General features: G+C 37.6%; 1 protein-coding gene across 5 annotated transcripts in view; it reads right to left on the reverse strand.

Moving 5' to 3' along the window:
• The window catches only part of dync1i1a (dynein cytoplasmic 1 intermediate chain 1a), an 84945-nt gene that overhangs the window by 40541 nt on the left and 25029 nt on the right, over window positions 1–19375 (reverse strand). For 3 of the 5 annotated variants that reach the window (XM_067411277.1, XM_067411275.1, XM_067411276.1), the window contains 4 exons: window positions 8387–8482; window positions 3505–3667; window positions 2289–2388; window positions 1982–2107 (listed from right to left, as the gene is read on the reverse strand). In XM_067411277.1, the coding sequence (XP_067267378.1) occupies window positions 1982–2107; window positions 2289–2388; window positions 3505–3667; window positions 8387–8482 (485 nt within the window). The remainder of the gene's footprint in view (window positions 1–1981; window positions 2108–2288; window positions 2389–3504; window positions 3668–8386; window positions 8483–19375) is intronic. The other 2 variants (XM_067411278.1, XM_067411274.1) reach the window with 1 other exon arrangement.

The following is a 19375-nucleotide window of genomic DNA, read 5'->3' on the forward strand; positions in this document are numbered from 1 at the left end:
CGTTCAACCAAACAATCCACCGTTCAACCAAACAACCCACCGTTCAACCAACTGTTCAACCAACCAACCAACCAACCGTTCAACCAACTGTTCAACCAACCATTCAACCAACCGTTCAACCAACTGTTCAACCAACCATTCAACCGTTCAAGCAAACAACCCACCGTTCAACCAACTGTTCAACCAACCATTCAACCGTTCAAGCAAACAACCCACCGTTCAACCAACTGTTCAACCAACCAAACAACCCACCATTCAACCAACCATTCAACCGTTCAAGCAAACAACCCACCGTTCAACCAACTGTTCAACCAACCAACCAACCAAACAACCAACCAAACAACCGTTCAACCAAACAATCCACCGTTCAACCAAACAACCCACCGTTCAACCAAACAACCCACCGTTCAACCAACTGTTCAACCAACCAACCAACCAACCGTTCAACCAAACAACCCACCGTTCAACCAACTGTTCAACCAACCAAACAACCCACCATTCAACCAACTGTTCAACCAACCATTCAACCGTTCAAGCAACCAACCAACCGTTCAACCAAGCGACCAACCGTTTAACCAACCAACCGTACAACCGACTGTTCAACCAACCGTTCAACCAAGCAACCAACCAACCAATCAACCAACCAACCGTACAACTGACCATTCAACCAACCAACCGACCGTTCAACCGACTGTTCAACCAAACGTTCAACCAACCAACCGTTCAACTGACTGTTCAACCAAACATTCAACCAACCGTTCAACCAAGTGACCAACCAATCAACCAACCAACCAACCGACCGTTCAACCATCCGTATAACCGACCATTCAACCAACCAACCGTACCAACCAACCAACCGTACAACCGACCGTACAACCGACCGTTCAACCAACCGTACAACCGACCGTACAACCGACCGTTCAACCAACCGTACAACCGACCGTTCAACCAACCAACCAACCGACTGACCGTTCAACCAACCAACCAACCAACCGACCATTCAACCAAAGTTTCAACCAACCAACCAACCGACCATTCAACCAAACATTCAACCAACCAACCAACCATTCAACCAAGTGACCATTCAACCAAACGTTAAACCAACCAGCCATTCAACAAAGCGACCAACCAACCAAGCGACCAACCAACCAACCAACCAACAAAACGTTCAACCAAATGTTCAACTGACCAACCGTTCAACCAACCGACCAATCAACCAAGCCTTCAGTCTGTTTAGTAACATTGTGTTTTGGTTCTGTTTTCCCTGTTCTGGTTTGCCAGTGTTCCCTGTGCTAGTTAGTCTCCATGGTTGTTAATTTAGTACCACACCTGTTCTGTTTTCCCTTGATTACTCCCTTGTGTATATATAAACCTTCAGTTCATTCAGTTCTTTGTCTGGTATCGTTTGGATTTCTGTTGATGTGGTTGTGTTTCTCAGTGATTCTCCTGCATGTTCTTTATTACCGTACATTGTGAAACAAACATTTTCTTTTTAATCTCCAATGTTGTGTGCATGAGCATGACAATTATCTAACAATTTTTGTGCTGAGCAATGCTAAAATACAGTACAATTGGTATGGTAATAGTATGCTGTTTTGTTTTTTGCACTGACCTTAAAGTCATAGTTCAATCAAAAAAGAAAATTCTGTCATTTACTTACACTTATGTTTAGATATTTTAAGAAAATTCATTTATTTATTGATTTTTTTGGTCAATGTTCACCAAAACTGTTTGATTACCAACATTCTTCCAAATATCTTCTTTTGAGATTTTCAGAAGAACTGTTCTGAGTTCTGCAGAAGAAAGAAAGTCATACTGTTTTGAAAAGACATGACGGTGAGTAAATGATCACAGAATTTTCATTTTTGGGTGAACTATCCCTTTAACACTTTCCTGCACAAGTTCCAGTCCTTTAATATTCTGTGTGACATGATTTTTGGAGCGTACAAGTGTAAAGTCGTGCTGTGTTAAGGGTTTTCACCTGGCAGTGGTAGATGTACTCTGGTGTGGTCTTCTTGAATTTCATATTCCACACCAAAGCCACACCATCTGGCTCATGAGGAGCGTCTTCATTGTTGTTGTAGGAGGCCACCAAGAGCTCAGGGTACTGGAAATATAAAGAGAAGATAGTGAGGGCAAGAGAAAGATATGTGTGTGAGAGAGAGAGAGAACAGAGAAGAAGATGAGAATGAAAAAGCTGACTGAGAGACAGAGCAAGGGAAGATTCTCCCTTTTAAATGAACAGGTGTTGACATAGAGGGAGAGGTCAGAGAGGGAGGTCAGTCTACCTGAGGGGACCAGTCCAGACAGGTGATGACCCGATGCTTTGACCAGTGCTCATCATAGAACAGACGACTGAGAGAGAGACTGGAGCTTCCCTGCAGATCTCTGAGAGGGGGAGAAACTCTCAAGTTTTAATACACACTTAACCATATGTATATAATGGTTTAATTACTATATATATATATATATATATATATATATATATATATATATATATATATATATATATATATATATATATATATATATATATATATATATATATAATATATATATACATACATATATGTGTGTGTGTATAAAACAAACTTATTTATATATATATATATATATATATATATATATATATATATATATATATATATATTATTTTTACTTGCTTACATAAATATTTATATATCTATATCTATCTATCTATCTATCTATCTATCTATCTATCTATCTATCTATCTTATATATATATCTAAAAATGGTGCATCAAAATACTTTTAATATATTATTGTTATATCTACTTATATAAATATTATACAAATGTAAAATAAGAAAAAAAAGGTCATAAAATAACTGTTTGTAATACCCATACAGAAGAGCAAAATGAGAGCTTGTTAATAGATGGCATCATGCAAGAATTTCTTTGAAGAACAATGCGTGCAGACACACACACACGTTTAGCTCATTGAGGACATACTATAGTCTTTTATTGTTTTCATATTAGCCTGATTATAAATACTACAAACTCATACTAACCCTACCTGATTTTGCTATAATTAATTTTGCTATAGTTCAGGGAAAAAAGAAAAAATGCACTAAAATGTGATCATTTTAACAGGCTTTGACTAAACATAAAACACTGGAGAAGCCATTGCTTAAAGAAATATTTATTATGTAAATATTACATTTGCATAATATGCAAATCTGACTGCATCCAGGTGATTTAAGCAGTTTATATTGTGTAACTACATTTTGGGTTTTGGTTCCATTTTGTGTACATTCATTTGAAAGTCATTGTTGTCCACTTTCTCACATTAATTACATTTCACAACAATCAAGTTTGTTTTAATATAACCATTAGTAATGCATTCATTTATTATTTAAGATTGTTGTTAAATTAAATTCTTAATTTAGCAATAAAATAATAAAAAATTGTTTTTAAAAAATAAACTTAAATAATACATAAAATACCCAGAAATCATTTTTGTGTGTTACGCAGCACATTCTCACCCCTCTTTATCCTCCAGGTCTCGTCCGCTGTAGTCGAAGAAGATGTTGGAGTCCTCAGCTAAAGCTCTCTCCATCACACGAATACTACGGTCAAAGAAGATGAGGAACTCCTCCGAGTGCAGAACCTGCTGTTTCTCTTCCTCCGTCAGCTCCCGCGGGTGGCCTGATACACACGCGAGACAAAACACAACAAAATGAAGATGTAAACACAGCTGCCTAGTAAATAAACACAGAACAGGCCGTATGTTTTAATACACAAACACACAAAAGCACATGTCACAGCCACAACGATGGGCTACATGTTTATACCTACTACTTACATACAATAACACTAACAAACGGATCTAACCACAGACAAAATCATGGCCGTACAGCATAACAATGAGCAGTAACTGTACAAACTGAACCTAAACAAACTTGCCCGCATTCTTTTTCCTGACTCCCAACAAGCTTTGAAGGTAGTTAAGCCAATTAGAAGGGAGATATGGGTGTAAAAAAAACAACAAACAAACATCTAAATGAATAAGCAAATACACAAACAGCTCTTAGTACATCTTTCCATAATGACAACACGCCCAGTTTTTCTCCTCCTTTTTTGATGTTATTGCGTTTCTCCATTTTCTCCCAGACTATTAGGGGCCCGTTCCTTTGATCCGAGCCCACTTGATTTGCGTGCCTTTTTTGATGACTCATAAGGAAGACAAAAGCGTGATCAAAGCCAGTGTGGAGTCAAAGCCCTCGTGTGCTTTCACAGTCTGCCTCTGTCCGGCCTCCCTCTAGTTATTTACCCTGTACACTTGCACAAAGAATGCACTCTCCGCTCGCTTTGAAGTCCACTTGCTGGGGTCTAGTGACATTAAAGTTCGATCAGGCCTGACCCAGAATGCCGCGGCCCGATAAGCCCAGCCCCCGGCCAGCGAGAATGCCATCTGATACGGCTGCGGGGTCACACGCGAGTGGCTACTCAACGCTCTGCTGATCCTGTTTGGTGACTTTGGGAATTTGACGTGTGGGAGGCCCAAACATGAACTAGTAATACCAGCACAGGTAGGAACAAAAGTGATTTGTACAGTAGTGGAAATGTTTGCATCATAGTTAGAGCTGCACAATTCTGGATAACATGAGAATCACGATTTTTTTCTTTAAAATCGAGATCATGATTTTGAACAGACAACTAAACAAAATAACGTAATTTACTAGAGGTTCTGACAACATATAAATTACTGCAGTCGATTTAAAGAGGTTTCATAAATTTAAATGATTTTTTTTAATGGTTTTGAATGAATGACTCACTCCCAAAGACTTCACTTGTTTCATTACTGGATGAATCAGCTTTTTTGAACAAATCTTTTGAATGAATGATTCAAAGACTATACATTTTTTAACAGTCACTTGTCGCCACCTAGTGGTGTAGCAATATAAGTGATACTTTCAAAAGGTGGTTTGCTCTTTTTTAATTGCTACCGTAGACATCAGTGTTTATATACGAACTATAAACTTTTATCTCAGTACTTCTGTGATAAATTGAATATTTGTAAGACAGAAATATCGATACTGTGTGGTTCAAAAACTGCTTTCTCTGGCTCAGCGGCAGCATGAATGTTCCTGTATGATTTTGTCAGAGGTTTAATAGACATGGGCAAATTTTTATCAAAAATAAATAAGATTACATGGGTGTCTGAATCAAGATCGCGATTAATCGTGCAGCTCTAATCATTTTAAAGAGGACTTATTAGGTTTTTTACAAAGTCTTGAATTTGTTGAGTTCTACGAAAAAAAAAAAAAAAGTTTGTATTATTTATGTTCAAAAGACATTGTTGCAGCACCTCTCTTCCCAGTCTGTCATTAATGCCCCGTTTAGTTCCTGTCTCTATGAAGCCCCTCCTTCCGAAAAATCATAATGTGCTCTGATTGGTTGGCTGCAGTGCGTTCTGATTGGTCAACTGAGCGTGTTTCGAAAATGTCCCGCCTCTTACCAAAACCGTGAGTTTCGACACACTACTAACTGACTCAACCAGGTCTTCATTTTGCATATGCCTTGAGCAGGAATTAAGTGAGGAATATAGACCCCTTAAAAATTTGTAAACATTGCAATGTTTCCTGGTGGGCGGGGCTTAGCTGGAGGCAAAAAGAGACGCTGGACTCAATGTTGACAAGCATAAGCTAGCATGTTTTAGGAGGGATTTATTAAACATAGATGCAGAAGAAGGTTCAGAACTGTCCGAATATGAGTCTGCGGGACAGTGACAGCTATTTTTTTAAATTAACTTAAGTTTTGGATATTTCCTAGACAACATATGAATTACTTTCGGATGGTACAGGGAATTTTGTCAAGGCTTATTGTCTAATGTAACCTAACGCTGGGCTAACTATGATTATGGCTAGCAATGTGGATTATTTTAAGAGACCATTCAGAGGATGGCACACTCATCTATCGCTGTATGTTTGTTTAACATTTAAGCTAGCTAGTGCGCTGAAGGTTGGCGATTTTCACCTATAAAACAGAAACTTGCTGATTTGTACTAGATAAAACCAACACACCATTACATATGCACCGATTATTTTACCTGATATGAAGTGTGCACTGCAAACACGGGCATTATTTATGATCGTCTCCGTCCAGTCTGTACGCCGTATTGCATTCAACCACAATTATCTTTTTGATTTCTGTGAAGGAATGTCTGCTGGGATCTGGTAAAACTTTAGTTTTGAACCTAAAGTCCTGTTCCTTCTATTCTGGCAGCCAAAAACACAACAAGATGACATTTTAAAGTCAAAACCTCAAACTTTTAGAGTGCCTGCAATGAGTATTTATTTATGGTTTGCCTTCAGCTAAAGGGGTGACGTCACAGTGATGTAGGCGATTAAGGGGTCTATTATGACGGGTTCATTCCTTGAAGAAAACTCAAGACTACAATTGAGGTGTTTCAGGGAGTATAATGATATAAAGAATATCTCCCTATGGAGTGACTTTGTGCTTTGTACCTTTGCAGACCTTTTTCTTGCTCAAACAGCAACATTACACACTAAAAAAGTAAAAAAAAAATGTAAAAAAGCATAATAGGTCCTCTTCAAATGACCTTTTTGAGAATCTTTTGTCACTGTAAATAAATTAAATCCTGTAATTGTAAGATGCACACACTACTTCACTGGTGGAAGGTTTTACATCGCATGGCTTGAGTAACAGCGCAAGCTGTAAATCACATGGCAAATTATTAGAGGCGCTACGTCATGTTAATAAACCCCTCAATGTCATGTCACTCCACCCATGGCTCATTAACCGCTAACAGGATGCATTTCCCTTTGAAACATCAAAAGACAGCGACAATAAAATCCCAGCTATGCCAACACAGAAGGAATTGCCCTTGTGGAACAGCCAAACTGGATGTCATTTTAGTCAGTCTGGGTAATTTATCTACAAATCTGTTATGGTTTCTATTGGCACTTATGGAACATGTGCGCAGAACATGCGCCTCAACGTCAGGCTTTACTGTAAAGAGACGTCTCTCTCGCCGAGTCTGAACTGAGCAGATGTTGTTTCGTGTAACATCCGACATACAGAAGTCAAATGTGCTAAATTTGTGCCAGGTGGAGGCTGTTGGTGTAGGGAACATGTTTTTTTTAACAGAGTACAGCCTTAACTTAACTTACCTTAAAGGATTAGTTCACTTCAGAATTAAAATTTCCTAATAATTTACTCACCCTCACGTCATCCAAGATGTTCATGTCTTTCTTTCTTCAGTCGAAAAGAAATTAAGGTTTTTAAGGAAAACATTGCAGGATTTTTCTCTATATAGTGAACTTATACAGGGTTCAACGGGTTGAAGGTCCAAATGTCAGTTTCAGTGCAGCTTTAAAGAGCTCTACATGATCCCAGACGAGGAATAAGGGTCTTATCTAGCAAAACAATTGTTTTCTAAAAAAAAAAAAATATATATATACTTTTTAACCACAAATGCTCGTCTTGCACTGCTCTGCGATTTATAAAACGATGTGATCACGTTGGAAAGGTCATGCGTGACGTAGGCGGAAGTACCGATCCAGTGTTTACAAAGCGAACGTGCAAAGTCAAACGGCCATTACAAGAAAAGGTAAAACAACGATGTTGGATGATTTGAAGTTGGAATAGAAAATGAGATGGTGTTTTTCGCCCTACCGTGGTACTTCCGCCTACATCACGCATGACCTTTCCAATGTGATTATGTAATGCGTGGCGTATCGCAGAGCAGTGCAAGATGAGCATTTGTGGTTAAAAAGTATATAAATTTTATTTTTTTTAAGAATATGACCGATCGTTTCACTAGATAAGACCCTTATTCCTCGTCCTGGATCGTGTAGAGCTCTTTGAAGCTGCACTGAAACTGACATTTGGACCTTCAACCCGTTGAACCCTGTTGAAGTCCACTATATGGAGAAAAATCCTGGAATGTTTTCCTGAAAAACCTTGATTTCTTTTCGACTCAAGAAAGAAAGACATGAAAATCTTGGATGACATGGGGGTGAGTAAATCATTTCTGCCTTTGAGGACATCCCTGGACACCCTTAAAGGGAGTTTTGTGAAATTTAGGTTGCTTTCACGCTAGAACTTTTGGTGCGCACCCGGGTTCGACTGACATCAGAGTTCGCTTCGTTTGGATGATGTGCATGCTTTCTTTGCACAAACCGTACCATAGAAAGAGTGGTCTGGGGTACGGTTCATGTGAACTCCGGTAAGGTTCACAGCTGATATGATTGCAATCATACTAAATAGCGGAAGTGAACCACGTATGATTCATTAAAACTGTGTTTGTTTGTGTTCTCACTCACTTTCCTAACAAGCAGGGAGAATGTATATCTCATATCTGCTCACCTTCAGCTAATAAGCAAGTGCATTCAGACCCACTCTTACCTTCTTTTGTCTCCTTGCTTTCTTCCTCCTCCTGCAGGTCAGTTTCTGGGCCATCTTTCGGTTCTGTGACCTCTTCATCCTCCTCTTCATCTTCTGAAAGGACACAAAGAAGGTCACATTCAGTTTCTGTTCTATGACACCTGCTAAAACTCCACTGCCTCCCTGTGACCCACCCCGAGACCCATAATAATAGCTTACAGATCTTCTGTGTCTGATATACTGACTCAGACTTCCACTCATTTCACAATCAGACTCTTCACTAATCAGACGCGCTCAACTAAACACCTTGTTTTGGATCAACACGGCCTGTTGTTTTTTCGGTTTGATGGGGATTTGCACAGCTGCTTTTTCACAACCGTGAGCTCCAGAGAAACAACACAGTTAAAAAGACACTTCCCTCAGGTCCCCAAGAACATGTGTGCTACACGTGTGTGTGCGTTTATGAATCCAGAGGTCCGCTCATGAAGAGAGGCACAGATACCCCACAGGAAGCGGAGCTGGTGAGTGGCGTGGCCTCTTTCTGCACTCGTTCAACCCCCCGAAACCCCCCAACCGCCTGCCCTGGGGCCCCGAAGTCTCACCCCTTAATTAACCTAGTCACCCCAGTCAAAGACCCGGCCTAGTGCTACCCGCTCTCAGCCACCTGCTACGCCGTCCGTACCCCTCCTCGGCCCTGAAGTGCTGGGCATGTGTTCCTAACCTTGCCCCACGCCTGCAGATGGCTATAAGGATGACGCTTAACACCCTCAGAGGCACCTGTAGATGGAGCACACACACAGTCACGCTAGCATACACACAGAGCTCTGTGGGATTGTTTTCTTGTTGAACCCCAGTGGCAGAGGTTAATTATCCGGGGTCGGGTTGACAGTGGGTGCCCAGTCTGCAGAAGGAAGTGATCCCATCATGCCAGACGTGTTGCGGCTGACTCTCTCAACACCAGTGTATTTGTGTTCACACCAGTTAGGGAGGAGGCAAGGGCCTGGAGGCGAGCTCAACAATGATTTAAGCTTTGCAAGAATGCAGTCGCTAACATTGTTATGAATTATGCTGTAGTATGACAGATTTGCTGCCTTTGTTTATTTATTGGTGTTTAATCTCAAACAATAATGTTTTTTTCCTATATTTATTTTTATCCAATGGGTTCTGGAAGGAAAAATGAAAACTTTTTCTATAGTGAAAGCTAGCAATAATGCACACTGCCATTCAAAAGTTTGGGGTTAGTAGGAAATTAATACTTTTATTCAGAAAGGATGCATTAAATTGATCAAAAGTGACAGTTAAGATATTTCTAATGTTACAAAAAGGATCTATTTCAAATAAATGCTGTTCTTTTGAACTTTCTATTCGTCACAGTTTCCACAAAAATATGAAGCAGCGCAATTGTTTTCAACATCGAAAATAATAATAAATGTTTCTTGAGCAGCAAATCAGCATATTAGAATGATTTCTGAAGGATCATGTGACACTGAAGACTGGAGTAATGATGCTGAAAATTCAGCTTTGCATCACAGGAATAAATAAAAAATATATTAAAACAGAAAACAGTTATTTTAAATTGCAACTATACTTTTGAAGAGACTTTAACTTTAATAACATTAGCTAATAATAGCTTAAAATAAGAGGAAAATATAATTTAAAATTAAAAAATAATATGAAAAGACAAAACTCAATGGACCAATATATGTATTTAACTGATGCTCCACTAAGCTCCGCCTCATTTAGTTAATGTTGTTAACTGAAATACCTTATACTGTAAGTGATTCTGCAACATTATTGCAGTAATTTTGGATAATTTCTGTAAACGTTTGTTTAAAACTATTCAAACACATACACTGTCTATAGGCTTACATTAGAAAAAGCATCAGCTTGCTTAAGAAAGTGCAGAACGACAACAGTTGCAAATTGGTCAGTAACATTCCTTACATTTGAGATATTTTCATACAGTGGACTACCAGTAAAATTTATAAATATTTAGAACCAAAAATTATTCAGACACTTTGACCCGACCATGTTTTGCTTAAGTGTTATATGACATAATTAAGATAATTTTTTTCTGACACAGTTTAACTCTTGAGATCTTGTCATATTTTATTCCCATTTGTTTAAACTATAGTGAATAAAATGTATTAATGAATGAAATGTTCAAGGTGTCTGAATACATTTTGGTTTGACCGTATATAGGCAATTAAAGGCTCATTATTATGATTAATTTGGTTTATTAATATAAACGCACGATTAGTCAACTAAATCGCTTAACTAGTCGACTAGAAAAATCTTTAGTCGAGGGCAGCCCTAATATTCTGCATACAGGTTTTGAAAAACATAAGGGTAAGTAAATTGTGACAGAATTTTCATTTTTGGATGAACTATCCATTTAAAGAGAAGTCACTTTGAAACAAACAAAAGTTCTGTTCTTCTTTTGCATCAAATTAAACCCTACCTTGACTAGTTGCAACATTAAATACAATGTGTTTTGCTTTGAATCAAATGTGCATAGAATGTAGTGTATGTTGAATTTATTGTGTTAATTCAGTGTGTATTGTGATTTAAATCCATAGCATGTGAGTATAAGCACTGAGACAATTGATTCCCCAGAGGTTGAATGTGGATCACTGATGTGAGCCGAGTCTGGCCTGGCCTGGAGAAAGTGTGGTTTAGCTGCTGAATACGACTGAGCTTCTGAGCCAGAGACCAGCGGGGAAGAGAGGAGTCCTTAGCCCCAGACAGGCAGCCAGCCAGCCCAGGCCGACCACAACAACATGGCCTACTCTGGCCTTCTTTCTCTTTCTCCCTCTCTCATCTGGTTTTGCCCTATGAGGAAGAAAGAGCCCTGCCATTCATTTTGAGTTTGTTCCTTCTCTCTGGGGCCTGACAGAAAATAGCACAGGCAGAGAACGGGACACCTCTTGCATACCAGAAGACCCACATGCTAGACAGGCTATGTCAGAAGGTTTTGGATCGGGATGTCCAAGTCTAGAGCAGGATGTGACCTGATATAACCAGGACTGGAGGAAAGTCATCCACACGAAGCCACCAGAAGTGTTGACCACACCGACCGGGGACAAAGCAACAACAGTCCTGATTCATGGTTGTGGTCTGAAGGTTTGCAAACAATGTTCAAGAGGTTCGCAATATATCAGCAGATCCCTGTGGCTTCCTGCCTAAAAGCGTGTTTTCGTGACACACCATATCGCTCTGCAAAACAACTGTGGGCCAAAACTCAAGGGAACTTTCAAGCCAATTTGTAAATTAAATTATGCCCCAAAATCCATTTTTATCCATGTCAAAATGTTTATCTGTGCTTCCCATGAGGTGACGGCGACCCACATGGCATCAAGGGATCGGTTAGACGGCTTGAAAGCGAAGAAGAGAAGGATAAACGAGACAGCTTTAACACACTCTACCCTGATGTGTAATACATGTTCACTCAGTGGGAAAGAACACTAGGAAGCATCTACCCTGTTCACCAGGTTGATGAAACTCTGGACGTGCCCTGCAAGGTAATAACATCCCCCCTCTATCTTACCTGCCTTCAATCTCCTCTCAGTTTCCTCAAGCTGCTCGGAGCAATTCAAATCCATCGCTTGTCAAGCTGCTAGTCGTAATGACCAACACAGCAGCAGCGCTCAATCAAAACAGGACTTCCATCCTTAAAGCGACAAGCTTATCTCCGGGTGTAGGACTCAAGACACCTGAGCTAATTAACTGCTTAATTAGGCAACAGAAATCACTATTTGTGCAACAGTTGGGTGCAGGGTATGTGGAAGATTAGTTCTGGTTATCACATATTAGAGTCGCAGTGGAAACGTAAAAAGGTTTGATTCGTTATAGAGGGTGCGAGAGCGAATGCCTCTGAATGTGGTAAGGAGGATCTTAGCACTTCCCGCTGTTAAGACACTGCACGCGATATACCAGATGCAAATGGTTCACAGATGGACGTGGTCTTGGAAAAATCAGTGTTGAAGGAGAGTCACTGTGCACTTGTCAGGCTCACACTTCCATTCAGTTTTCATGATGGTAAAGCATCTTAAACTGGTTTAACTTGAGATCAGTAATCAGTGATTTTGTATATATGTGTGTGTGTGTGTGTATGTGTGTGTGTGTGTGTGTGTGCGCGCATGTATTCATGTTAGATTCAATTAATCATGATTAATCGATTTGACATCACTAATTATATATATATATATATATATATATATATATATATATATATATATATATATATATATATATATATATATATAATAATAATTATTATTATTATTATTATTATTAACTGGTAAACTAAGAAACTGTCGATATAGGTAAACTGATTAACCTATACTTTGTGTGTTTATACATATATGTAAGAAACTGTCAATATAGGTAGATTTGATTAATCATGATTAATTGATTTTACAACACTAATTATATAATAATAATAATAAATAATATATATATATATATATATATATATATATATATATATATATATATATATATATATATATATATATATATATATTATTAACAACTGGTAAACTAATAAACTGTTGATATGGGTTTAAAGATTAAACACAATTAATTTTATGATTCCAGAATTTTCATTTAAAAAAAAAAAGACTTTTAAATTATTTTAAATACCTAGATCTTGTTTTTTAGCGTTTTAATTAAGAGATTAAGAATTAAAAGGATTATTAAACTTAAATAATAATTAATATTAAAATTATTAATATATTGATAATAACATTAATAGTATTTACATTAAATATATTAATTATATGTTGTATTATATTGATCATATTACAATAATAATAATAATAATAATAATAATAATACTATTTAAATATAATTATAAGTTTTTCTGAGAACCACTGTCCTAGATTTGAAGAGAAACAATTACAGTATATTTCTGTAATTTATGAAATAAGTAAAATAAAAAGTAAAACTCATGACTAATCTTATGATTTCTGGCTTTAGAAAGCAGAATTAAAGTAATATCAAATTGGATGAAATATACTAATTCATATTTTATGCAAATAAAGTTACAGTCTATCTAATGTGAATTCGTTTTAATAATCTTTAAAATATAATAATAAAATACAAAAAAAAAATTACATAAAAAACAAGTTTTCTGCAGAGCCCCCTGCAGCCCATCATCAACTAGTCGACCATCACTACCACACAGAAGAGCTTTGAGCACCTCTGTAAAAGGCACGTGACATGATATAAAGGAGTATGGTGGTGATAAAATGCCGCCAAAAGCAGTATAAGATGCCATCGATTAAACGGAAGAAGGATGCGCCTCAGCCTTTCATCCAGCATTTTATTGGACCAAGCTGCACTGCTCCAGGCCTCTGGATTGGGATATGGAGCTGATTAGACAATCAAAAAATCCCCTCATCTGACAAGTGGGGATTTTTTTCTGTCTGTGAGAAGGCGGGGGGTGTTTGTTTTCCTCAAGGCCTCTGAAACAGAGAGAGAAACTGAACTGAAGGGCCTAGGGTATTTCCATATGGGGCATGATACACAGTAGGGAGGACACCCCTAAGACACTTTCAGGCCTACATTCATACAAGTGTCGTCCTCTTTTAAGAAGCACCACATACATTTCACATACTGAAATTAGGCTTCAGAAGTTGGGTGTCAAGCAGCCTGTAGACCACAACAGAGGCAAAGCACTGAGGAGGCGGCAATAGGAACATGAAAGAGGTCTGTAATGTGGAACTGACACGACAAACTGTGCATGAGACGAGCACTATCTATCTATTGTACCCCTGCATGGCACATCAGTCACAAAAATGTCCACAAAGTCACATTCTCACACACTAAACGACCTCTGTCAGGGGAGATACCATATTGAATTTGACATGAATTAATGTTTTAAGTTTAAAGTCAGCATGAAACGGAAGTCACGATAGTCTCTTCAGTATACAGATCAGGCATAACATTATGACCACCTTCTTAATATTGTGTTGGTCCACCTTTTGCTGCCAAAACAGCCCTGACCCATCGAGGCATGGACTCCACTAGACCCCTGAAGGTGTGCTCTGGTATCTGACACCAAGATGTTAGCAGCAGATCCTTTAAATCCTGTAAGCTGCAAGATGGAGCCTCCATGGATCGGCGCTTTCGGCGGTGGACAGGGGTCAGCATGGGCACCCTGACTGGTCTGCGGCTATGCAGCTCCATACACAACAAACAGTGATGCACTGTGTATTCTGACACCTTTCTATCAGAACCAGTATTAACTTCTTGAGCTACAGTAGCTCGTCTGTTGGATCGGACCACACGGGCCAGCCTTCTCTCCCTAAGTGCATCAATGAGCCTTGGCCGCCCATGACCCTGTCACCGGTTCACCACTGTTCCTAACTTGGACCACTTTTGATAGATACTGACCACTGCAGACCGGGAACACCCCACAAGAGCTGCAGTTTTGGAGATGCTCTGACCCAGTCGTCTAGCCATCACAATTTGGCCCTAGTCAAACTCACTGAAATCCTTTTTTTCCCCTGCTTCTAACACATCAACTTTGAGGACAAAATGTTCACTTGCTGCCTATTATATCAGGTGCCGTGATGAAGAGATGAAGTTATTCACTTCACCTGTCAGTGGTCATAATGTTCTGCCTGATCTGTGTGTATCCAAATGAAACAGCTTCTCAAACAAGAAAACGTGGGGTGGGGCTTGATCTTGTCTGTGAGGAATTGATTGGATGGTTGTGGTTTGCCATTGGCTGATCTCATGTGAGTGACATAATGCCCCGCCCTCTTGCCAGTAAACACGTCATTACAGAAGAGAAGAGATGTCACTGCAAGAGGGAGGGGAAGTTATTTTGGGCGAGGCATGAGAAGATTACAAGGCACATGAATTTAAGAGAACAGTCATGTGCATGGATAAATAATTTATAATAAAAACTGCAATATTCAATAAAAAATAAGAATTGTCAGCTTAAGTAACTATGCCGGGTGCTAGCAATGCAAAAAGGTTCAATTTCTTGGTGAAACACAAAACTGAGAAAATGTATTGAATGCCACATGAACAAACATAATGCAAATGTAACAAATTCAACCTACAATGCAAATATTAAAATAGTTACAGGAAAATATGTCACATCAAACTGGGCTGAGCCACGATGATAGATTCCGCACACGCTGCAGTCTGCAAGCTGTGACCCATCCAGCCAACAAAAGCTCTTCTCTTTCCTTTTCCCGTCTCTTTCACTCAGACGCACACAGAGAGTGTCAGACTGTCTTCTGAAATCAGATGGAAAAAAAGCTGTGGAGAGAGTACTTGTACTCCTGGCTACTTGCTCATCAAACACACAGAGCACAGGCCGGAGTGGAGTCAGGTCCTTAAGCTGACACTCTTCACGGCCTCCTGCAGCTGTGTGAAAGCCCATGGCTGTGGACACAGCGTTTGCATTTCATAACTACAAACCACACGGATGGTTGACAAACCAGCCATGCCATTTCCGCCCCTGCAGCTACAATTTAGAAAGAAAAAAATTGAATTATTTAGAGTCCAAATAAAAGTGCCAAAGTAAGATCATAACATCTTTCACCCCATGCACAGAGTTGTCATAAAATTGTAAAAATAATTATATGTATATGGGTCATTGAAGAATAAGGTTTTTAAAAGTGTCAAAAAAAATTTGATTATTTCGAGGATTCATTAAGTGTTAACAATGAGATTATGTGGGATTTATAATCAATTAACATTGCTTCGTCATTTTTTGCAATATTGTCAAAATTTTTCACCAAAAAAGTCATTCAGTTTAACCAAAATTTCGGTTTTACTGAATGACACTTTTGGTTAAACCGGATGACGATATTTTCAAACAATGCTAACAGGCTGATATCTAGCAAAGGGACAATCAAACATTTTATATATTTTTAAAATATTACAACATTTTCCATGTTTTAGAGCTGTTGCACCGAATGACCTGATGTTTCGGGACATGCATATGAGCAAGTGAAAACATGAAAACATGAAGTTAATTACTTTGTTTTACAACCACGTGGTCATTTGCAGGTGTCTGAATGATGTCACATCCTGTCACATGATACTGACTGAATGATTTGATCCAAAATGGTCCTTTTCTATTGGTTACTGCGAATGACATCATGAAATTCATTTTTCCGGACATTCTTTCTCATAACAAAGCAACAACTTCTACATGTAATTTCAATATCATTTTGCACTATGTTGATATATGATGTTATAAAATCATGCCAGAATAAAAAAATATATACATTTATTACATTTTAATATATTTTAATCACAAATGAAATGGCTGTATTGGCCTTTGGACGGTTAAACTGAATGACTTTAAAATACATTTATATGTAGCAAAATATAATTAAAACCTTTTGGATTTAATAAAAGAGATTTAGTTGTACTACCATATGTACTTTGGATGTCATATCTTTGTTTTTTTATTATTATTAAGGCCTTTGGACAAAAAAATGACCCATCACGTCATTGACCCATACATATAATGATGCTGAAAATTCAGCTTTGACATCATTTTAAAAATATATTACAAAAGAAAACAAATATACTGAATTGTAATAATATTTCACAATATTACTGTTGTTTCTGTATAGTTGATCACATAAACACTGTCTTGGTGAGCATAAAACTCACTTTTGAATGATATAACTGATCATATTGTTTTAGACTTGTACTATAAACATCGGATTGCATATTTGACTTTTCTGAACCACATTCTCTACTATACAATGTTTTTTACACTACATTTTTAATTGCACCTAATTTACAGTTTACCATAATTTATTTATGTTCTATATTTCTACTTGCACAGCTAATTAGTTGCTGTATATCATTGGCTCTGCTAGGCAAATGACAATAAATTTGAATCTCAAAATAATGACTCAAACTTCAAAGAGGGGTAGATGAATGAATTCCCTGGAAGATGAGATTATTTTATCTCAACGGGGCCTTCCTGGTAAAATAAAGAATCAATAGCACAATGACAAATGGTAGAAACAATGCTGAAATGAACTAAATGCCGCTCATCAAACCGTACACATAAATCATAGCAACCCTTATCTTTCTTCTCCTCTTCTGAAGCCTGTACTGAGGCTCTTCAAAGTTTGCTGTTGTGGCGAATAATGCTTTGACTCTTTACTGGAAAAGCAACTTCACATTTGGGCACGGCCTTTTGTTGGCCTTCCTCATCATTCTCGTTTGTCATCATTATGACATCATTATGACAAACGGCTGAGATTGATCATGAAGTCCTTTTTAGAGTACCGCTATCTTCTAGCCCAAGGCCACGCGGCACAGGCCTGCCTTCCCCTCGGAGAATGAGATGCACTCTGGGGTCTGGAAATGTTCAGAGTCAGGAGAGATAAAGAAAGTGAGCACTTTGAACAGATATCTTCTCTGAAGCGCTGCTAACGTGCACAGGAAATGTTTTAGATTTGAGATTTCAGACCGGACTGAATATTTTAAATAATGTGTTAGTGTTTGTGGGGAAGTTATCACCTTCCTACAGTTCCGAGATTGTATTTCACCATTTTACAGTACTTCTCAGTATTATAATGGATCTTCATTTTATAATGTCTAAACATTGATATAGTTGATTTGAACAAATTTCAAGACAATTTTTATTAACATATCCAATAAACATCTAAACATATATTTTTCACATTTTACTAGATTTATTAGTTCTTTGATAGCAAAAAAAACAAAAAAAAAACAAAAAACATATAAATACATACTAATACCTTCAACTTTCATCATATTTAAACTTTAAAGACATTTCTAAAGTTATTTAGACAAAATCATTTCAAAAGTAATTAAAAACAATCTTTGATGTTGGCTTGAGAAAGCCTAGCCAAAAAGATTGAAGTAAGTGTAAAACCATGAAGTGTAAAATCGCTTAAAGAGAGAGTCAATTTAAAAAGCTTTTAAGTACATTTTAATAGCTTGAAGTTTAAAGGATTTACATTTGAAGTAGTTTTAAGTTTGAATCAGTTTTAAGTCTCTCAGACAAACTGTTTGGCCTCTAAATAAAAAACTTTAGAGGCCAAATGCAAAGAAAATGTTTTCGATTTACATTCTCATCAGTGTCGTCACTGAAGTAAATCAAATAAAATGTTTTGTCTTTGCATTTGGCATCTAAATAAAGCTTTTTTTTTTAGTAAGAAATCTTCTACTGTTACGTGTGCAAGCTCCTCTCTTTGTTAAACTTTAGACAAAACCATTATTATTTCTAAATTCTAAATTATTTCTAAAATCTAAATCAAATATTTCTATTGAAATTACATTTTACTTGATTTTTTGGCAGTTCTTATTAAAATACATTTTATGGCTACTACTGTACATATTTTAGATTCAGCTTTTGACATTTAAACAGTTAGCGTTATGAATCAAGATGAGAAGTAGTAAATGGATATTAACTAGGAAATACACTCTTATCAGAACATGACACTTAGCACATTGTTAAATGCCATTTCAAACCGCTAATTCAAACAATAAGAAACAAGATACTATTTTAGACTGTCACAAACAGGCTTCCATTATCCATCCAACCAAACTAAACTAAACTAACTTGTTTGGCTGCTGTTGATTGCCTACTTCAGTATTTTTTAACACACACACACACACACACGCACACACACGCACACACAAAAATAGATAACCATCTAAGACTAAGTCACAATAACTGTCCACTGAAACAATGTTGTATAAAAAAAAATGCTTTATTACCTCCCAAAACCTCAGAGTCTTTCAGTTTTCTAAATATCCCAGACAATTAAAATCTATATGTGATGTGAAATGAATCCCTTACAGCATCATGCTGACATTAATCAAAAACTCTAATGAAAATGATTAGTTCCTCCTTTTACTGAGCGTCTACTGTTCCAGATCCCATATTTCTGACCTACCAAGACTCTGGTCTGGTAATGAACCTACATTATGCAACGGGTCTCTGGCCCGCAAATGTGGTGCCAGTGAAGCTGGCCTGCTCCC

This window comes from Chanodichthys erythropterus, chromosome 15 (assembly GCF_024489055.1).
Source record: "Chanodichthys erythropterus isolate Z2021 chromosome 15, ASM2448905v1, whole genome shotgun sequence".
NCBI classification, from domain to species: Eukaryota; Metazoa; Chordata; class Actinopteri; order Cypriniformes; family Xenocyprididae; genus Chanodichthys; species Chanodichthys erythropterus.